A 21,808-nucleotide genomic window follows, 5' to 3' on the forward strand; every position below is an offset into this window, starting at 1 on the left:
GGAAAAATATCCGTGATATGCGATCGATATTCCTTCGTGTATGCCGCGAGAGCTCCACTGCAGTTTGGCAATTCTACATCCTCCTCAATGATCACAGCAATCCGAATCCCGATCCGTATCAGGCGGTCTTGCGAGAAGCTTGGGAGCAGCGACGGTCAGGGATCGCTAGGAACATCGAGCGCTAGGTTCAGGGCATCACAGTCTCATCCCGCCCCCGACTTACCAATGGGCCGCCAGAACGGACTGACCTCCAGGTCGCTACTGCCATACCTCGGAGGTACAATTCTGACCGGTGATGTTCGAACAAAGCCCAGAAGCGAAAGTTGAAAACAAACAAATAAATGCGAAGGACACTCACAAAGAGAAGGCGGCCGAGGCAGCATCTCGAGCCCGAGCGAAGGGAGAGCATCTTAATCCATCAAAGAATCGAACCGTATGATCTTTGTTTTGAGCGAGACTCCGTCCCGTCACCACGCGCTCCCGTAAGCAACGTCCATGTGCTTGGAAAATATCCTCGGGCGTAGAAATTGTCATCGTTTTCAGTCGGAGGGTCAGATGACCAGCTGGTTGAGGAGCGCTTCTGCTCTCCACTCCGGCACGCTCAGAACGATCCTCCGGAGGAGTGCGATACTCATGGGAGACAGTAGTCGACGTGATGGTAGTGAACTCACAAGAGTTAAACCGGACGCAATTCTGATCGAATTCAAACATTCCTGATCGAATCAGGTTTCAATAGCCGAATTCTGATGTTGATTATGCCGTTTTCAAATCGCAGTTTTGTCAGGGAGTCGACCTAAGGACCATGACTAGGAAGTGAGGGCTGAACCATAGCATACAGCTGGCCGACTTCCCGGATATATTCGCGAACCTCTTGCGGAAAGCGCGGTGGACGTTGTGGATGTCGGGCTTGCTCCATGGGGAACTTCGACATCCTGCGGATTCTCACGCTGAGTGAGCGCGATGTTTGAAAGTGGTTGACTCGAATAACGGAGAAGTAGTTTTCCGATGATCCGTGAGCCCCTATGAATCTGAACCTGCTCGATATCTCGCGAGTTTCAGGCCTCGATGCTGCTCACGCGCCATGATTCTTTTCTATTTCGACTCTCCGGTATCATAAACGGTGCCAAGGACGGAGTTTGATTTAGGGCGAGAGAGTCAGACGACGCGAACGCAACCTTCGGGGGCCGATGATTTTTTTCGCACCTCGGGCTTCCGCCGAGCCCTACGGATATGAAGGTTGGTCCCCTGTGATGGAAGGCCTCCTTGAGCTATCCACGGGGTTTCCCTCCTAGCAGGGTATACATGAGAGTTTTCGAGAGTCAGGTTGCATCTGGAGGTGTTCCGAAGCTACGGACCGGGACGAATGATTAGAACTGACTCACACAAGTGTTATTCCTGATGAGTCATGAGCCATACGTATCTCGTTTTTAAATGTACCGCGCCCATCGAGCAAATGCTGGAATTCCGCCAGAATTCCGGCTCGCGTACGACACGAGATGAGAATGGCGGAATGCCCTCGAAGAGGTTCTTCATTCCCCCAGCCCCCAGCTTTAGCGTGAAATGTTCGTGGGCGTAATTGTTTGTTCCGCGATTACTCTGAGGGGGCAGTCACCAAAAGTCTCCTCAATATCGCTCAAATGGTCTTATATCGACTGCATGAGGAAGCTTCAGAACGTCAGGGTGGCCACAATTCAGCCTCCGTCATGGGACTTCCACAGCTGGCGCGGCTGAATCTAGTTCGACCTCCTGAACTACTTCTGGTACTCAATGTATGACCCGTGGATGGGAAACCCTCCTCGGAAGATGGGTCCAGATTAGGTCCACACAGAAGAGCATCCAACTGCCGATAAAGACCCTCTCGGAGGAAAGTGAAGAAAAATGACTCACAGTATGTAATGTAGCTCTGTGAGGCGATCTGTCACAGGAACGACTCGACGTCTCCGCTACACGCTACAACAATCGCGCCGATCACCAAGCAAAGACGCTGCACTTCTTTCCACCTGTCAAAGGGTTCAAGATGGAGGACCATACAACAAGTCGGTAAAGTTCCGGTGAGAAGAGCACCGCCGTTTCACGAAAAGGAGATATCTTTACGACTCAATTAGCCGACACTGGAAGGTTCCTCAGAATGCGCATCATGACAGTTGATAAGAACCATGCCACACCGAATATTAGGTAGAGGCGAGAGTTGGCGCGCCGATTGAACTCCCGAATGCAAGTCGAGGTCCAAGAGTACATATCTTCATGCTTCGTTGACTTAGGGTGAGATGGGTCCGCGCTGAGAGTCGCCTCGCTTTACGCGATACTTCCAGGAAGATTATGGTGGAAGCTCCGGTGCGAGCAATGACTCACGGTGTGCTGTGGGCTCCCGCTGCAAAATTTTCATTGGAAGGCGCCTTGTCTATGATCGAGGGGGAACCTGATGCTCGGTCGACCGCCTCTAGGGAATCACTGTCCGTGGTTATCCGGCGGAAGAGAAACTGGAAACTATGAAGACCATGTCTCGCATTGCTGAAATCAATTGCGATTCTCTCATTTTCGATCCGAATCCCCGGGCTGATCATTCTCACGCTCGTTGAGTTCCAAAGGACCCTCTCGAAAGAGCCACTCATTCCAGGCGCACTGGCTATCGAGATCAACTACGCCCACTGACAGACAGAAATGTTCTTCTGGGGGAGTTTTCGCTCATGTCAAGCGGCTTCTCTAGCTCTAGATGCTTCCTCGAAGCCCAAGATTCTGCCGCGATCAGATAGTTCGGAAGAAAAGGCGCCTAGATTAGAGTAGAATTCGACATTCATTCATTATTTGAATAAATAACAAATTAAATATCTACCACATACGAACCAGTGCGAAAATTCCGCACAGTCGCGTCTAAGTATTTACATTACTGCTTTGCACATCAACGTTTCATAGTGATCCTAGCATACACAGCGATTCGAAGCCAATCACTCTCGCCAGGTATGGTACAGAAATCATCATCGTGTACTATGATGTGGCTCTTGGTGAAATCAGCCGTGACCGTCTCGCTGCTTTGCCCACGAAACCTCCTGCCGGGCTCATTCCGGGATAGGGGGTCTATGAACGCCCTTTGCGTTTTTGTTGTGCAGCCTGGGGGTTCGTTTCTTGTTGGTAGGCCTCGAGCAGCGCACTTTGGACGTCGGCGGGCGCCGGCGAGTATCTGAAGGATGAAATGTTTCCCGTCAGAATCACGAGTTCGAGCTCAAAACACATCCGTTCGCATATGAATTGGCTACAAGCGCTCCTGGGACTTGCGACAGGGTCGAGCGCATCATCAAGGTCGAGGCTATATCATCGCGCAACGAGATCGAACGAATTAAACATCGTAGTGATTCGGAAATGAGCGGAGACCGATGTGGGAGCGTCATCTGGACAAGGAGCGCAAATTGATCAACTTTCCAGCGCTGTTGTCTGGTCCCTAGGTTTGCCCCCAAGAGACAGAAGTCCGCTTGTATGGTTTTGCATAGACGACGCAGCATACAATGATTGATGACTCGAAACTTTATCCGATATTCATCGGACTTGGCGATTGGAGCCGACAAATCGCTACTGACCTGCAGTATTCCATGGTGAATTCTCCCTTGCCCTGAGTCAGCGTGCGGAGTTCCGTCGAATATCCGAACATTTCGCTCAGAGACACTTCGGCGGTGATCGTACTCCACCCTTCCAGCGAATCAGTAGAAACGATGAGTCCACCCTTCCGAGAGATCGACGCCATGACCTGCGAGGAACTCACAGCTACATTAAAGGTTCTTGTCCAACCTGGATACGGATTACTATCAATCTCGCTGTGGAATTTGTAGATATTGACTGTAAACTCACCCCTCCCTGGTATTCCTCGGGCAGTGCCACTTCTATCGACATGATCGGTTCCAGGATGTGCCATGACCCACGCTCGTAGCACTGTTTGATTGCTCCTTGTGCTGCCATTGAGAACGCTAGATCGCTCGAGTCAACGATGTGATGTTCACCGTCGATCAAGCGGAAAGTAACGCCAGAGATCTTCTGACCTGTGAGGGAATATGAAATATGACCTTTGGGTATCAAACATGAAGTCTCTTAAGACTCACCGTTGATCGGTTCGACAATCATCCGAATCTGTGACGTTCAAATGACGATTCGCAAGCTCACCTATTAGACACCCTTTTTCGCACATCAAGAGAAATCCTTTCTTGATAGACGGAACGTAGTTTTTAGGAATGTTCGTTCCGACGGTCGCATCGATGAACTCGAGCTGTGAGAGAGAAAATGTCAGTCGTCTCTTGACGCCTCCCCACACAATGGCCGTTTCGCGGAAAGGATTCCGCGGTGCTCAAATCATTGCGTAGCTCGGCGACCGAATATCCGGGATTTCCCCCCTGGCAAATTTCCAACCTGAGTGTTCTTAGCTGGTGGGAGAGGTTCCAGAACTCCGATGACTCTTCCGAATTGACCGGCTCCTCCGCTCTGTTTCTTGTGCAAGAAGTCGAACTCAACCGGTGCCACAAGCGACTCCCTGCGAAGAGGAAAGGTCGTCTACAAGTTAGAATCTCTGCGGAGATCCTTCCATCTTATTGCTCTAAATATCGCTGAAACATTTCTGCGCTCACCTGAACGCGACTTTGGGCTTTCCGAGGGCAACTGGACAGTTGTATTCTCTCTCCATTCGCTGCGCGTAGATCTCCAGATGAAGTTCGCCCATACCGCTCGCGATTGTTTCCCTGCTCTCCGCGTCGTAAGTAATCCTAACAAAATTCAAAGATCGACCTCTCATTAGGAGTGGCGTTCTCGATTCGAGAGCTCGCTTGAAACGACGAGATTGAGACGACGTCGTTCTCGCACCTGAATGTCGGGTCCTCTCTGACGAATCGGTTGCAAGCTTTGGAGAAATTGTCCGCGTCTTTCTTATCTTGCGGCTTGAGGGACATCGATATGACTGGCTCCGGTATGAACATTGATTCCATAGAGACGTTCGCGGCTTTGTCACCAACGAACGTGTCTCCTGAAGCACAATCCACGCCGAACACCGCACAGATGTCACCTGGAAGAATCAGTTTTTTCTGTCAGCTGGACTCGATTGTTGAATTCGGGATCGAACAAGCGACTGCAAGAATAGATCACGATTGTACTCCAAGGCCTCCAGGAAGAAGATCAGAGCTTAATGACATACTTTCTGGGGGAGTGGGGGATTGCATACCTGCGTGAGCTTCCTCGATTTCCTGCATCTCAGACGAGTGCATCCGGACGATTCTTGGGATTCGAACTCTTTTACCCGTTCTAGAATTGTACAAACTATCCCCCTTTTTGAAGCTACCCTGGTACACTCGAATATATGTGAGCTGACCGAATTTTCCTGCTTCGAGCTTGAACGCCAGACCGACGAATGGTCCCGCTCCGGGGCCGCGCGTGGGATCCATCCGCTTGCGGTTTTCTCCTGGGATCGGATGAGGAATCTTAACAACGACGAGTCCGGGAGTATTATTCGAGAATGGGTCACACACGGCTAATAAACGCCAGATGGAATCGAGCAAAGCATGGTGCATAGTGGAAGGTCTGAGAGCTCACCTTCAAAGGCAAAATTCTCAACTTCACTCGGGTTGGGGAGATAATCGATCACGGCGTCGAGGAGCGGCTGGACTCCCTTGTTTTTCAGAGCCGTCCCCATCATCACAGGGAAGAACTTTCTGGAAATCGTGCCCCGGCGACAGGCTGCGTCGATCTCATCCACTGTGGGGACTTTCTCTTCGAGGAAGAGATTTCCCAAATGCTCATCGGCGTTTGCGAGGCACTCGATCATCTCCTGTGGATCATACACAAGCTCAGGAACCCGGGAAGGTGTTTCGAATTCCATTTGACCGGCCATGATCGGCTCGAAAATCTAGGATGGGAGTTCGCGGATCAATGAGAGCCCACCTGACGCTTGTCTTTGCTCTGGGCGCGGAGGTCCGCAGGAATCTCGTCGTATCGAACATCGTCGCCGTTGCTCCCTTCGAAGTAGATCGCTCTCTCCCTGATGAGATCCACAACTCCTTTCTGTTGGCTCTCAAGACCGATCGGGAGTTGGATGAATGCTGCGTTGTAGCCCAGTTTCTGCTTTACTTGAGACAACACCCGATTGGGGTTCGAGCCCTGACGATCCAGTTTGTTGATGAAGGTAATACAAGGCACATTGTAGCGTTTCATTTGTCGGGTCACGGTTAGCGTCTGGGATTGAACTCCCCCAACCGCGCACAGCACCAAGATGGCTCCATCGAGGACCCTGAAGACCGGATGAAGTGAAGCCGGATTATTCACCTCGAGATTTCGGATGCCCCTCTCCCCTTTTCTCCGCCTTCCGGCTTACACCACCAGCCGCTTCTCGCTCTCAATCAGGTATATGTTGGACCTCCGGAAGTCTCGGCGGGCGAACTGACCTCAGCGCGCGTTCTACCTCCACGGTGAAGTCGACATGACCCGGCGTATCGATGACGTTCACGGTGTGGTTGTTCCACGTTAAATGAGTTGCCGCACTCTGGATCGTGATTCCGCGTTGTCGCTCGAGCTCCATAGAATCCATGACAGCCCCCACTTTGTCCTTTCCTCGAACCTGTCAAAAGAGGGGACTCAGTCAGTATTCTCTTCTACGTGACCTTCGCTTGGATAATTCGAACGAGACGGATGGATCTCGAGATTCTCGCTCCTCTTCTTGGCGCGAGCTCGAAAGCTCGGAGGGGAACTTGTAGCGGGAGGGACGAGTTGGGACGAATTCCTTCGACGACTTGGGACCGAATTATTAATCTTCGGAACGGCTCAGCCATGGGTTCTATGTTCGGCTTCTCCGGTTGCAGGGACTCTGGGTTCTTTCCACCAGAGCAGAATTTGAGACCCCACGCGGTAGAAGAACAATTGGGTAATAGTTTCTTCGAGTCCTCTGCACCGACATCAAAGGTTCCGCGCAGTCCAATACCTCATGCATTTCGTCGATTCTGCCGGTATAGAAGAGAAGTCTCTCGGTGAGTGTTGTCTTTCCGGAGTCGATGTGAGCCGAAATTCCGATGTTCCGGATTCTCTCGACAGGCTCCAGCGTCACGCTGGAGCAAAACCTCCGGATTCCGAGTGAGCACGCGCGCAACATTCTTGCGACGACCCCGTGTTCTTTTCTCGCTCGCGATCCTCGCAGTAGTCGACCCTCTGCTAGAACACACACGGGTCGCCGACGGACCGCTCAGCTGTTAGTGCTCGATTTCCCCAGCGACTCGGTATATCGACCAGGATAATGAGACACGGAGCCTAAGAACCCCATGAGTAGCTGCTCGCCTGGCGGATACGCGGAGGCTCGGATAATTAAGTTGCAAAATTGGCGCATTCGAGCGTCATAGAATCACTGAAGCGGGCTTTGAACCCCGTCGGTATTTGGAATCTGGCGGGCTATAAGCCATCCAAGATGGTTGCTGACGAAGTCGGCCATATTTGTTGACGACTTTAGGAGTTTCGCGGCTGCTCTATTGGGAGTGACAGTTGTTGGGAAGGCTTGAGTTTCAAATACGCCCATCGCCATGGATGACACCGTCGGAGCCTCAGACAATGAAAAGGTTTGGAATCCTTGAAAACCGATCGTCTATGGTGGGGTCCTCCCTTTGCAAATAGATGCCTTCTTCAAGTGACACTGTGGAACGCTCGGAGCACCGCCGGCTTCTCTCCACTGGTTGTACGGACCGAGAATCCCTGGAAGCATGGACCTATTGCATAAACTCCTCGACGCGTCCTTTTTGGTTTTCGGGAATCTCATAATGGCCCTGGATACAGAAGGGCTCCGGATCTGTTTCGTTAGGATCGACTCGAGTCGGATCGCGACCCGAAGGTTGAACCTGGACCGACGGCATGACAAGTGTTTAGTTGTGCATCGACTTCCACCTCTCAGACGCTCCCCGGAAAGGAACTTGTAGAACTTATTCTAAAAAAGGCTGCGGAGAGGCCCTCGACGAAATGTTCAGACCGTGGTGCCTCCGAAAGCTCCGAAGGCCTCCGACGAAATTCGGAAACCCGCTCGATTCCATAGCTCTGGGTTTCTCTATATTCGTTCATCCGGGAGGATCAATTTGGGAGCAAGACGAGAATGACTCGTAACTCTCCCTCATCCGGACCGATTGCTCATGTTCGGCAGGTTGGTCAGTCCCCAGCAGAATGCTCCTCAAGTCGATAGGCCGACGTTGCCCGGCGCATTCCACGGCTCTGGTTCGATTGTGTTCGCGGGCGACGATCGATGTTGTCTGGATCCGAAAAACGATCTCACAGCTGATCTAATGAAGAGTCAATCCGGTATCAGCCCATCCAAGGCTCGGATGTGGTTGCATTACTAACGATTGCGGTCCTTTTGATTATGACTAACTGTTCAACTGACCGCGTTGGACGGTCTTCCAGCGCATGCCGTCGCAAGGATTGAATCCATTAGCTCGCATCGAGCATGGTCAGAGATTGATTCCGTTTCATCTGCTCAAGTTCGAAACCGTCGCAAACGACGCGCCAATTGCGTGATGAGGGCCTGTCGAGAGTTCTTGACGAGGGGTCGGGGATCATGAAGAAGTCGGCTAATATTCACAGCTCTCTGATTCTGCGGCCGACAGATGGGGTTATTCGGACAATTATTATTGAACTGCGTTGTTCATTCCTCGGTCGTTGGCGTTCGGAAGCTCTCGTCAGATTCACTCAATTCGGGATTGCGAGCCACTTCGTTGGAAGTCCTCGCTGCTCAGCTCAGTGTTGCGTTCACACAGCGTTACGGAACACTGACGTCGGACGTCGTTTGTGCGCCAGGCGTATTTCATCTCCGGCTTTACATGTACTCTGCGGGGCTGTCAAGTCATTTTTCTGAATGCATGGTGGAAGCGTTGCGACGATTTCCAATTTCTCGGTGTTGATCCATCACCCCAAGGATCTGAGTCATGACGTCATGACCGTGATTAATCTTGCCCAGAGTTGATATTCGACGCTCTCAGGCACCACCAGTGCCTAAGCAAGAGTATAATCATCTAGGGTTTGTGCTCGACTTCAGTTCGCCAGACGGAGAACATTACGGTTTTTTTTTCTTGCCCGTTTCCAGATCAAAATCATCAGTGGTTTCATGGGACTGTGCCCTCCGGGCGAGTTCAACGAGGTTTTCAATGGTAAGTCAACTGAACTCGAGTTAGGCTGATATTGAATCTCTCCGCGAAAGAAATAGGCGAAAAATTTTAAAAAGCCTCATCCCTCATCTGGCCCAGGGATCTCGTCTCCTAATCCTTTCGGTTTCAGATTGCAGGGTCCTGGTCGGCAATGATGAGCTCCTCAAGAAGGCTGCCTCAAGGTTGGGGAAATCTTCTCATTGAGGAATCAATGCTAAAAATATGGTGTTCCCTAATCGAAGTCTGAAGCAACAAAGACGACTTCTCGAAATTAACATCTCAACGCTTGCAGCACAATCGCTGAATATCATATGGATCAGCTGACGCCGTGTACCATTGGAGGCTTCCCGGATAAAAGTCTCGTCACGCACTTCAATGCGTTACCCGATAGCAGGTTAGGAGTCGTTTGCAGACCATTCCGGGACGTCCGTTCGAGCCGAACAGAAATGCATGATCGATCCCGGAAATCCTCTGGAATGATACAATCTCCTCTCGAGAGTTCCCTCATTGACATCGAGTTCACTTCGCCAGATATTACGACCCTCGTCAGAGAGTGTCCTTCCGATTCGACCACTACAAGCGGGAAGCGATGGATCCACAACCCATGGAATCCAGCCAAACCGACACTGCCGCTCTTAGAGCTTCCTTAGATGAATTCTGGTCCACGTACTGCCTGGCGCATTACAAACACGGAGTTTCGGCAGTTTTTGACCAAAGCGATAACGAGAAGCAAGAGTTCGTTCTTTGCATCGAGGATCACCAGTTTCAGAGCCATAATTATTGGTAGGTTTGCGAGTGCATAACGGGTCTGAATTAGTAGGGAGCTCGACCCGCTCTTGAGCAAGCAAGGAACGATTATGAAGGTCCTTAAGGCGTTCTTCGTCCCGCGCAGGAACGGTCGGTGGCGTGGTGTCTGGACAGTCAGTCTTCAAGAGGGCCGAGCCGCGATCAAAGGCACAATCAAGGTTCAGGTGCACTATTACGAAGATGGCAACGTGCAATTACAAGCGACCAAGAACGAAGACTTGACCGTCAATGTCGAAAATGACAACGTGGCGTTAGCACAGTGTGTCGTGAATGCGATTCGCGATGCTGAAGGCAAATACCAGGACTCGATAAACGAAAACTACAAGTGGATGAACGACAAAACTTTCAAAGCTCTACGACGGAATTTACCTTTGACGAGATCGAAAATTGACTGGCAAAAAATCCTCAGCTACAGGTAAGCCTCATCGGATGCCCTATAATCATATTCATCTCTGAGCGATAGAACTCTCTGGATCTGGAGCTTGTCGGTCTCGTTCGTCGAAGAAAAAAAAATCTGCCGGCGGGAATTCCGCAGTCAGTGACTCTGAATTTTTCAGCTCAGAGAATTTTTTTTTCCGAATTCCAGGGTTGCTTCGGAAATCAGTAACAAGCAACAATAACTGGGGATTCACACGTTTGATTGAGCAAACATTTCAAGACACAGCCGATTTCTTCATATGATATACAAAAAAAACGAGAACAGTGTCTACCGCGACGTACATTTCTATGAAAATGCAAAAGAAAAATCTTTGATTGAGGCGTTTTAAATATTAGCTATTTAGAATCAATCGACAAGGGGCTCCTCCGTCTAATGCACTCAGCCAGCGTGATTTCATACTGCCTTCCATGCCTCGGAGCAATCAGAGCTGCTGATTCACTTCGAGAAGACAGTCAGAGATTCGACTCTCTCCCCTGGGGAGCGAATCCCGTTTCGATAAGGTGTCTCAGTGGATGATCTGGAATAATCCTTTTGTAGTTCGTGACCTACATCGAGGAATATCTCACCGTTCAAGAGCTCTCAATACATTTTTTATTCTCAGAGGAATTCCATGTTGACTCAGTAGTTCTCGAGGGGAAGAAGTGTCTATACATTATTCACCGATTCAAATACCCTTCTTGACGGGCTTCGGGCAGACGTAGACCCGCACTGGTTTGCAAAGCTCAATGAAATTGTCTTCTGAAGGATTCAGTCCGGCGAAACTCAACACGATATTGATTTCTACGTGGAGCGCCTCGCTCCACACGCCATGCGAGAGGAGGACTTTGGTGTATAATCGTTGTCGGTCATTTTCGACTTGTCGGAAGTCCGAGCGTCTCGGAATAACGAGTTGCTCCTGCTTATCCGGATATTTGACCCGGACGCGAATCAGTGACGTATCCGCCACGTTCTCCAAGTCGCAGTCGAGAGTCACGGCCACGACCAGACCGGCTTGGAATTTTATGGGAATGTCCTGTTCACCGGTGGGCTCGTTGATTGTAGCGTTCGCTTGACGTATCCTCTTCATGTTGTCGTCCAGGCCACGGAGAGTCAAGGTGTTCGGTGTGGCCAGATGGTTCAGAAGAGGCGCTACAGCTCTGCAAACGGAGCCGGGTCTCGTGTCGGAAAGCGTGTCCAGCTCTCGCAAGACGCTCACGGTCCAAGGTTCGGGGTCCAATTTGTACTCTTCGAGGAACGTCTGAAGTCGATCGACCTGCAGCAGGAAAGCTTCGCATAGGCCCAGGGCCGACATATTACAGCCTCGGATAACGATGACGAGATGCAGCGCTCGGAGTCGAAGCCACAGTTGCCGGACAGCTGCGATTTCGGGCGGAGTCAATCCGATAAACCGGTGCTCGAGAATGTAGGCCTGTCGGAAAAGATCGTCCAGGATTGCTTTGAGAGCAGGGCCCATGGGTTGGGTGCTCTGACTGAGATCCAACCAGGACCGATTGGTCACGACCTGTGTGATCATCGACTGGCATCTGATAAAAATTCTCATGCAATCAGCGCCCGCGGCCAACTCCGGTTCCATTTCAGCAAGTTTCTCCAGGTCCTGTATGGCGGCCTGCAGCCACTGGTGACGAAATTCGTTCGACGACCCGGGTAGATTGGAGACACGCTGAAGGACCTGCTGCAGGAAAGTCGCGCTCTGCTGGAGTGAAGACCCTGAGGAAGTCTTCGACGCCGCGAGGATCTGACCGTTTTTGAGAGGTAGCTCGAGGTACGGGACGAGATGTGGCATCGAATCCCTAAGATAAATGTAGTGCCTGAGGGTATGCTCTTCAAGCAGGGGCAGCATGGTGGGGCAAGCGGCCGCAGCGTTGAAAACCAAAATCAATATAGCGATGTATCGCTTGTCCTCCACATCGGGTTCCGGGAGATCCAGATAGGGATGAATGTTCAGGAGCTTGGGCACCAGCGCTAGGGTGATGTGCGGGTTGCACTTCCCGAGTGCCATGAGGCACTTGTAAATACTCTTACGATCTTGCGGATACCGCCGGAGATTCTCGAGCAACGCCTCCACGCAGGCGTTGAGACTGGTCGTTGTCCTGATCCTGCAGTGACACAGCATACGATGCAGAGCTTCCCGAGTGTACATCGAAAAGTCCTTCAGAACCGACAGCACGGTGTCCAGCTGATCGTCCCGTAGGACGTGGGCGTGGCCCATCTTCTCCAGGACATCGATCGCTCTCAATCTCACGTCCTCTATCTCGTCGTTGAACATGTCAACCACGAAGTCGAGCGAATGCGAGGCGAATGCTGCGAAACGCACGGCGAGGCTGCAGAGGGCTTCGAGCGAGGCAAGCCGAACTTCAAGGAACTCGTCCTCCAGGGAGTGGACGAAAAACCCACAGGCTCCTTGGTTCATCAGACTGACCGCTTCTTCGTCCACCAATTCCCGGGGAGCGTCGTCCTGCCACTTCTGTCCAGAGGACCATTCGCCGGCCTGGAAAGCTTCCCGTCGCCTTTCGTGCGCCGAGGCTTTTCGTCGAAGGTTGGACATTAGTTTCTTGTCCAGGGTTTGTTCTAGGAAACTCGGTGAGACCTCGTGCATCTGACCGAGCAGATTCGCGGACAGTACTCGCACGTTCATGTTGATATCGTTTATCATTTGACAGATCATCGCAAAAGCGTGGTCGTACAGGTGTATGTGTTCCCCAGAGCCACCCTCGACCTCGACCTGTTCCCGACCGTGGACTTGCGCCATGGCCTGCACCAGACGCATGGAGACCATCCGAACGTTCTCGAAGTCGTCGTTGAGGCCTCTGCAGGCCTCTCTGTAGAAAGAAGCTTCGAGAGGAATGTTCCTCTTGTGCAGCAGTAGGATGGCTTTCAGAGCCGCGGTGCGAACCCGGGGGTCTTGATGTCGAGTGTACTTGATCAGCGTGGCCATGACAGTGTTTTGGATTTCGGAATCAGCCGCCGTAGAGGGCACCAGTCGAGCGAGCCATTTCAGGACCCTGCTCTTCACCAGATGTGTTGTATCGTTGAGACCTTCCTCGATGAGTTTCATGCAGCGGAGCTGACGAGGCCGATCATCCTGCGACATGGCGTCTTCCCCCACCGCTACGATTGCATCCATGAGAGCGGCGCGCACAAGGTGAGAAGATTCCGATGATGCGAATTGCGCCAAGTCGTCCAGGCGGTTCGGGCACAAGGCTGGGAGCAAGCTGACGATTTTCGCTCTCACAGGTGTTTCGGTCTCCCTGGAATGAATGATTGAATGAATAAATGAGGAATATTGATGAATAAATCAATCGACCCACTAATCGATGTTGTCGGAGAGAGCCACGAGTGAGCTCAGCCGGGGCTCATCCCGAGGTTCCCCGGAATCAGGAAAATCAGACTTCAGGACCGACTCCATAAATCAAGCAGAAGTGGACCTACTTCTGATAGTGATCGATGAGGATTTTGTACATTAGCGCTCGTTGCTCAGCTTCTTGCGGCAAAGACCGCTCGAGTCGAAGCAGCACAGAGAGCCTTTCACTCTGCTCCTTGCTCTTGAGCGTGTCACACACCTGGGGGGGAAATAGTCGAAAATTTTCAAAGAATGTCTCGAGCAGCGATACCGAAGCTCTGGCCGAAAATCGTTCAAGTCTTCGTACTCTATACTCACATGCTGTGCTTTCGTTGTTTGGGTCTTTTTCGTCAGATGCAACTTCTTCAGTGGTCGGTGTCTCGGTTCCTCTTGTATAGTTTGGGAATATTCGGCCAGGGCCCGCTTTTTCAGGAGGGCCGCCATACCGACTTATCCTCCGTCGGCTTGCGGTATGCAGGAGAGCGCTTGTTCTGGTAGGCTTGCCTGTCGCCGAGAATCACTTCACATCATGACTGTCAGGCATATTCTACCGAACACCATGGTTGAACAAAATATCAACATGTGTTTATGTGTTTAGAATAGAGTCTACTCTCCCCCACACCGGGAACCTCTCTCCGATTCCAGACACGGTCGTTCTCCCACGGTAAAATAGTCCGTCCGGCTCCGGGAATTCTCGGTGATGAGTACCCGGAAATCAAATGACATATACCGATCCTCGGGCTTAGATTCTCGATCTGCCCGGAGACGTGATCTTGGAATTCTCCCACGACAAACCGATCGCCTCGGGTTTGGCGTATGTCTGGGATTTCGTCCGCTGCGTTTTGAAATTCGTTCTTCGGCGGCGCAAGAGTCTTCATCGTCGCGAGTCGATTCGGATGTTTCAGTCGCTAGTTCATTAGATCTCATCGATGGAAATGTTGGAGCGTTGCTGAGCGGGGCACATCTCAGTGAGGGTTTCAAGTCTCGAACGGGGGTTCCAATCCGCGAGAATGGAGAGGTGAGTCCCCTAGGAAGTTCCGCTTACGCCGGTGGTGCACAACACGAGGGAAAATTCGAACGTCGCGTCGTCGGAGTCGAGACCATGCGAAATCCGACGCCGAGCTGAATGTGGCAGCCACTTTCATAAGCTTCTGAGGCCGCTTAGTTGGTGGCGATGTGGACGCGAGACGAGAGAAACGACCGAGATTCATGAGAGAATTGGTGAATGCAAGAGAACTCAGACGGCAGCTCCAGAGCAGGGCATGGGGCACTCCCAAGCGCGACGGGAGACACACTTCCCCGGGCGGGCTTTACGGTCGTTGGAATCGCCCGATTCCTTGGTGAGGATCTATGGTGTGGCCATTGAAGTCTAATTATGTGACCTTGTCATCCATAGGTTTGATTCCCACCTCGGCGATCGGATGGATTCTGCCCAGCTGGCAGGATGTATCAGCATGTCTGTCGACCCGAGCGTGCCCGCCGCCCAGAGACGTCTCGCCCTGGAAGCTTTCGATAGATACAAGGAAGACCCGTCATCGATCAGTATGGCTTCGACTCTCTGCCGGAGCGCTAGCCCGGACCACGTTCGGCATGGGGCCTTGGTCCTGCTCGAGTACTGGGTGCGCGTCCACTGGACCTCCTTGAGTATCGAGCAGCACAATTACCTGAAAGAAGAGGTGTTCTTTTACATGCGCAACTTGAAATGCATCCTGTCCGAAGCCCCTCATGTCAAGCAAGCCATTTGTCGAGTCGTCGTCGAGATCGTCAAACGCGAATGGCCTCAGAAATGGCCAGAATTCATGCCGAACCTCCTGAATCTTGCCAACACCGGCATCGCTCAAACCGAAATCGTGTTACTGGTGCTGCTACGAATCGTAGAAGACGTCATGCAGCTGAAAACTCTCGGAGACATGCCGCGGAGACGCAAGGACATTTACCAGAGCATCATATCCGGCCTAGGGGACTTGATGTATTTCTTATTCCGTGTGCTAGATGCTCATTATTTGGTGCCGCCAGACGCGCCGGAGATGCTGAAGAAATCGAGGATAAAACTCCTCGAGAGCTTGCTGATAACGCTGACGGGTTTTATCGAGTTCGTTCAATTCAAGGATTTCCCTCTCGACGAAGTCATTCGGAAGCTCTGCGTTCTGCTCAACGATCCGCAGCTCCGAGTTCTCGCTGCAAAGTGTTTATACGAGGTTCCTGAACGCAAACTGAAAGGCGCGGAGTTGCAACAGCTTTGCGAGAAGTTCCTGCAGGCCGACATCATGGCAGAGATCCTAAGGAGTGCCGCCGGCAGTCTGAGCGCCGACACGAGCGAGAACCACGCATTTCTTCTCGCGCTCTGTGGGGTTATCGCGGGAATTTCGAAACAGGTCTCGTCGTACATCATGGAAACCACTAAGTTCGAATGCCCACCGTCCTTCGTCGAGTTGGTCATGGCCGTCAACAAATTGTGCCAACATCAGAGCTGCGCCGTGGCACGCGTTGCTCTCGGAGCGATGATCCCGCTCATGAAAATCCAGCAGAAAGATTCCGACAAGCTCGTGTATCCCGATGAACTATGGCACGATATCGCCTGCACTGTCGTCAATCGATCGTCGTCCGATGACTCGCAAATCTCAGCGTCGAATTGGGACTTCGAGGAGGAGTCCGACATGCGCAAGGCCTTCGGCCTTTTCAAAGCCGAGCTTGCCGAGCTTCTGCGACTCGCAACGGTCCTCCGGCCCGGCATTGTCCTGAGCCAAGTCGGCCTTGGACGTTTGAGCGATCTCCTGCAGAAACCTCCGAATGAATACGAGTGGTCGGCGATCAGTCGATACTTTGATGTCGCGTGCTCCACGGTTCTCAAAGAGGAGATCGACATCGGTGATATCGTTACGCAACTCATGGCCGCCTATGATCGAGTGCTGCCGATGAGATTCGCCGATTTCAAATGCCAACACCATGCCATCTCGTGCTGTTCCTCGATGCTCACGGTTATTCTTCCCAAGGACGCCGAGGACATCCGTTTGGGCAACATGCTCGATGCGATCTTCTGGATGGCGACGTACGAGATACCGGGACAAAATCGACAGACCCGTTCGAACGATGTGCGGGATTTCAGGAAGCACGGAACCGCTCTTCTAGTTCGGCTCGCTGTGGATTTCTATGAGAGACTGGTGAAGCATTTCGACAAGATCCGATCCTTAATCGCGCGGAGCCTCACCCCGGATTCCAGCATGCTGCAGCGCCAGCATTTCATCGAAGCTCTCCTGATTATTTCGAACGGGCTCAATGATCCGGCCGCTCAGCTCTCGATATCGGAGCAGATACTCTCGGAGGAGATTTCGTTCTTCGTGGAAAATTCCGATCTCAGACTGGCGCTCACCGATGTCCAGAATTTCGCGGCGTACCTGGGCCTGCTCAGTGTCGAGGACTTCGAGAGGAGGACCGAGAATCGGAAAGTTTTGAGCGGCAAATTGATGAGCATTACAGGAGCTCTGAAAAGATGCAAAAGCGTCGCTGGGCGTCATGCCGTATTCGAACTCGTAGCGCGGACGTGTCTGAACCGACTTCTGAAAATACTCTGGCTCTTCAAAGATTTGTTCGCGCAGTCCATCGTTCATCCCGACCTCGTTCAGAGCATCCTGTGTCTTGGAGAGAACGAAAAGTATATGATTTTCGGCTCGAATCTCCCGTGCTGCTACTTCCCGGAGCCCCGCGTTCCACAAGCTCGAACTTTCATGACGAATATCCAGGAAAACCTCACCTTGTTTTTCGTGGCGATCTCGTACCGAACCGAATTTTACTCGTTACGAGAAGACATGGGCAACATCATAATCAATGGATTCCAGAATCTCCCAAATTACAAGATGCATCAGTATATCCACCTGATCGTGAAGTCATTCGTCAAAAACTGTCCCGAGCACCTCCTCTCGCGTCAACTTTCGTCGACTTTTATCCCGATGATGTCCGTAATATACGGTTATTTAAAACCGAGGTGGGACAGCCAGAGGAACTTCTGCAAGGACGAGGAGACGGGAGCAACATTGGAGGAGCTGATCGATGATCAAGTCACTCATCTGATGAGTAGAGACTTGATCGAGATCACCTCGTATTTCGTCATTGACTCTTCAAAGCCACCATCGGTGAAGACCAGCGACGAAGTGGGGGCTGAAGTCGTGGCTGCAATGAAATCGTTCGGCGCTGAACTCCTTGCCGACGGAGACGCGTGTCGCTGTGTGGTGACCATCGCGTTTTCTGCTCTGTACGCGGGAGATTCGCAGACAAGTTTCAAGAGTATTGCCCTATGTAGTACGCTCGCATTTCATCTTGTGCGACAAGAGATCAGTCCGATGATCGAAGAGCTCTGCGTGTTGATGTACAAATCGCTTCTCTTGTCTCTCACTGTTCACGGTGATAACGAGGCTCAAGCGCCGCTGTTATTGACGCTGGGAGTCAACCTATACAGATGGCTCGCGCCTTGCGCAAGACAACACTTACACGAGTTATTGCTAAGTCTCGGCGTCCGAATCGATTTTATAGAGAAATTTGAGGCGACATTCGTTCCGGAGATTGCGATATCAGCGCGCAGACGGAAGGATACGTTCCGAGCCATGGTTGAGCACCTGCTGGGAACGAGCGTTAGCGAAATGGGAAAACATCAAGTTCTCATAAAAGATCATGAGCCGCTCTGGAAAATGCCGAAAGCCGAAGCTGGCCCGATCGACTCCCTGGATATCGATCGTCTGTTTCCTGATTCAAACGTTTGAGGACAGGACGAAATTCCTAGGGAACATTTTTTTTTCAAAAAATCCACCGTGATAAAGGATCCCAAGAGACTTGGACGGTATCTCCGAACGATCATCATATTCTCCTACGTTGGCAAATGATACTCCTTATGGACGAAACATTTGATCTCTGAAACCGAACTGCACAAGGATTGTTTTCTACTATGGTCTCGACAGATGCTGTGTACTGTTACATTCCGAGGGATGAATTGTCCTCCTCGATTGAACCGCGAGTTCTTTTAGATTGCGAATAAAAAATACCGGGAATCCGTTCCCGGTCGGCAAGATGTTCCGCCTTATATCTCAGATAATTTTCCCGACCTTGTTCGCATGCGTATTGTCCATATATTCAACGAGCCACAAGCATATTCGATAAGCGGGGTGACTCGAAAAGTCTCCAGTAGGAGATTTTTCACGCGGGTTATACCGAGAGATGAACGAGCTTTTTCTGAAAGCAACCTCCGAAACGCCCGCTGGGCACTTCTGAACGAGTCGGCCTTCCGGAGTCGTAACCCCGTCATCCGCCTCAGGCGGAGATAGAGCTCGAAAAAATTTCGCGTCCTTAATCCTCGTAATGAATGGTTCGGGAACAAATTCGAGATATCACGGATCCTCGCCTGATGATGATCAGGAATCGATACTGCGTCACGTACCTACGCATTGTCTGCCGATGAGGACTTAAGGAGATCTGGCGCACCTGGAGCTTGCTGAAACAATGAGCCACTTCGCCTGGGGACATGCGTCGTGATTGAAACGATTATTTGCGAGACAATAGAGATTGATTCCTAGTTTTTTATTGCCATTGATACCTCCCTTGAGCCCATTCCCCCATTCTATTGCAGTTCGATCGACGCGGAGCACAACGACAAATCCGAAGAGTCGGCAGATGACGTGGTTGCCGAAGTCGATGTGGTACTCTCGGATGAGCTCAAATCTCTATATGTCCTCCAGTACCCATACAAAGTCCGGGACATACCGCCGTATAGCACCGACGAGATCCAACACATCAAATTCAAGCCCGAGCGGGAAGAACTCCAGATACAGTTGGGTACGTTCCTGGTTCGCAGCGAAGAGCAACGGAGTAGCTCTCGATGCAAACAATCCGATAAGGTGATTCCGACCGAACTCCTAATCGTGTGCAGTCAGAGAAAACATTTAGGATTTCCGTTTCCTTTACAGCTATCGACACCCGAGGGGTCAACTACGACCGACGGAAGAGCGAAGCTATCGCAGTGGAGGCGAATAAAGGTAACGAGGTCCCTTATTTCGAGTCGGGCTTCGTCGACAAACAACTCATCACGTCGAGCAAACCGATGCCGGTTGGGAACGATCACAACCTCGCCGTGGGCAGGTTCGAGAGGCTACGCGACGATGAGGGCAAAGTCATCAGGTCGGTCCTGCACCTGACCCCAGTGAGGAATGTGCTGGAGATGAAGGTCAGCTGCGAATACCTCGACACCCAGAAGACTCAGAAGGCGGAGGAGAGCAGTGAATCGAAACCGATCACGGTCCGCTTCGCGGGTAGAGAGAGCGATCGAGTGAAAGCGATCAGGCAGCGAGCCTATTCTCAAATTGTGAAGAATAGTAAAGAGGAGCAATGGGTCAATATGAGTTTCCGCGACATGGAGAGCCCCGAGGCCGACCAGCTGCGCATGCAGATGCTCTGCGGGAACTCCGTCAATGACAACTCTAGTATTTTCAACGTGAAGAATCATGAATACGCCACGGCGCTGACCGCTCAGCACGCTGCTGGCCTCCGAGGGGATTCCCTACAGAACGCCAAACGAAAACCTGTCACGGACCAGGTCGCCTACATTTTGTGCAATACGCATGTGATCAGCTTCAAGAAGCTCTGTGAGATTCTCGAGCCAGACGTTGAGCCTGCACAGGTCCTGAGAGCGGTCCAGCAATGCGCTTGCCTCGTCCAGGGGAATTGGATTATGAAAAGTGAGATCCTCTATCCTAAGGATAGCTTCAGCAATATTCTCGGAATTTCGGGTGCGATCATGCGGCGGTCTCGGAACTGCCTCTTGATCATGTTGAACAGCTCGTTAGAAGTCACCGGAAGTTCCTTGAGAGACAAGTTACGGATTCCTCACGAGGAGTTGGAGGATATGTTGTTGAAATTGACGAATCACGTCGGTCCTGATACATATCGGTTGAAGTACGAGCGAGACGATGAGTTCATCCGTACGCATGCCGACGTTGTGAATAGACAGAAACTCATCTGGGAAGCTATGATGAATGTGTAAAAATAAAAATGCGAGTCATTTGTCGAATATACAAGCTGCCTCATGGGTCAACTGAGAATACATGGGTTCCGAGAATCACTTACTCCGGAAGACATTGGAGAACAATAGTCTTGATTACGTTTATCGTGAGCCATGGTCTGCTTCTTGCGTGTCTGACACCAGAATAAAAAGGTACAAATTATGACTTTCGGAAATTCAATCGCAGCCATCCTTCGACAGAAGGGCATCTGGATTCGCCGCCGCGTCGCGGGAAACTTTCCCGTGGACAGTCCGAATTATTCCGGTGGCAACGCGAATGCTTCGAGTCGGACAGACAAGCTGGAGAAGCCTATCGGATCGTTCGCTCCTCGATAGGCTGTGAATAGATTTTATCCATAGGGACGGATGGAGACGAGACACGAGTGTTCCTCGCCGAATTTCTGTTACGCGGGGAGCCCTCCCGAAAAGTGTCTATTGTGACGTTTCCTGACTAGATTCGTCCGATTCGAAGTCGCTCGTCTACCTAGTTGCCTGTCGCCGAATTCAGATCAGCACCACTTCGAACAGCAAGCCGGTCACCGAGACGTAAGTCAGGCGCTACCACGCACCCGAGTCATGATTTTCCGCCTCGTCCGCGTCATGTTCTCTCGGAGGTAATGAGAATTTCTGTAGCTCAATCAGAGCTGTGGAGATCTCCCGGAAGTACCGTAGTAACGGCGACTCGGGAGGCGAGTCTGGAGCCGCCAGGCATACTCATCATACTCCTCTGCTGGTCCTTGAGGCCGAACCACGGTCGGAGGGGTAGATAGGTTTTAGAGTTCCTCTTTCCTCTCAATGACTACTCCGCGCGTGTTCCTCTGCGGCCACCTGAGTGACCGAATCGGCAGTGCGGAATCGGGAATTTGAAATGAATCGTGCGGCCGAAATGCTCGAAGAAGTCATTGAGAGGAAAAAGGAGCTCCAACATAGGCATGCGTCATGAATTATTACCGTTTCAGCCGCCGATATCACCCATCTGGAATCCTTTAATTGTCAGATTCTGAGCTCAGCCAGGAAAACCCCTCGGATATCTTGCCAACGGA

General features: G+C 51.5%; 5 protein-coding genes across 5 annotated transcripts; 3 read left to right on the plus strand and 2 right to left on the minus strand.

Annotated features, from left to right (window-relative positions):
* Positions 1 to 2,771: 2,771 nt before the first annotated feature.
* On the minus strand, positions 2,772 to 7,159 carry mEFG1 (mitochondrial translation elongation factor G 1). Its single transcript, XM_003738391.1, has 12 exons — positions 6,944 to 7,159; positions 6,411 to 6,583; positions 5,911 to 6,256; positions 5,563 to 5,797; positions 5,195 to 5,431; positions 4,840 to 5,038; positions 4,608 to 4,742; positions 4,393 to 4,513; positions 4,150 to 4,252; positions 3,841 to 4,028; positions 3,573 to 3,739; positions 2,772 to 3,178 (listed from the first exon to the last, which is right to left on the minus strand). The coding sequence occupies exons 1-12, from the start codon at positions 7,109 to 7,111 to the stop codon at positions 3,076 to 3,078; spliced, it is 2,175 nt and encodes a 724-aa protein (XP_003738439.1). The 5' UTR covers positions 7,112 to 7,159; the 3' UTR covers positions 2,772 to 3,075.
* Positions 7,160 to 7,461: 302 nt separating this feature from the next.
* cpa (F-actin-capping protein subunit alpha) lies at positions 7,462 to 10,691 on the plus strand. The gene is made up of 7 exons (XM_003738392.2): positions 7,462 to 7,568; positions 9,077 to 9,140; positions 9,268 to 9,319; positions 9,430 to 9,531; positions 9,669 to 9,920; positions 10,030 to 10,359; positions 10,531 to 10,691. Exons 1-7 carry the CDS (start codon positions 7,533 to 7,535, stop codon positions 10,562 to 10,564), a joined length of 870 nt encoding a protein of 289 aa, XP_003738440.1. The 5' UTR covers positions 7,462 to 7,532; the 3' UTR covers positions 10,565 to 10,691.
* A 356-nt stretch (positions 10,692 to 11,047) lies between these two features.
* On the minus strand, positions 11,048 to 14,167 carry IntS4 (integrator complex subunit 4). Its single transcript, XM_003738404.1, has 3 exons — positions 14,042 to 14,167; positions 13,813 to 13,943; positions 11,048 to 13,631 (listed from the first exon to the last, which is right to left on the minus strand). Exons 1-3 carry the CDS (start codon positions 14,165 to 14,167, stop codon positions 11,048 to 11,050), a joined length of 2,841 nt encoding a protein of 946 aa, XP_003738452.1.
* A 1,010-nt stretch (positions 14,168 to 15,177) lies between these two features.
* Ranbp21 (exportin-5-like protein Ranbp21) lies at positions 15,178 to 18,690 on the plus strand. Its single transcript, XM_018641679.1, has one exon. The coding sequence runs from the start codon at positions 15,178 to 15,180 to the stop codon at positions 18,475 to 18,477; it is 3,300 nt and encodes a 1,099-aa protein (XP_018497195.1). The 3' UTR covers positions 18,478 to 18,690.
* A 520-nt stretch (positions 18,691 to 19,210) lies between these two features.
* Polr3E (RNA polymerase III subunit E) lies at positions 19,211 to 20,747 on the plus strand. Its single transcript, XM_018641680.1, has 3 exons — positions 19,211 to 19,239; positions 19,338 to 19,543; positions 19,675 to 20,747. Exons 1-3 carry the CDS (start codon positions 19,211 to 19,213, stop codon positions 20,745 to 20,747), a joined length of 1,308 nt encoding a protein of 435 aa, XP_018497196.1.
* The last annotated feature ends 1,061 nt before the right edge of the window (positions 20,748 to 21,808 follow it).

This window comes from Galendromus occidentalis, unplaced genomic scaffold, assembly GCF_000255335.2.
Source record: "Galendromus occidentalis unplaced genomic scaffold, Mocc_1.1 scf7180000075950, whole genome shotgun sequence".
NCBI lineage: Eukaryota > Metazoa > Arthropoda > Arachnida > Mesostigmata > Phytoseiidae > Galendromus > Galendromus occidentalis.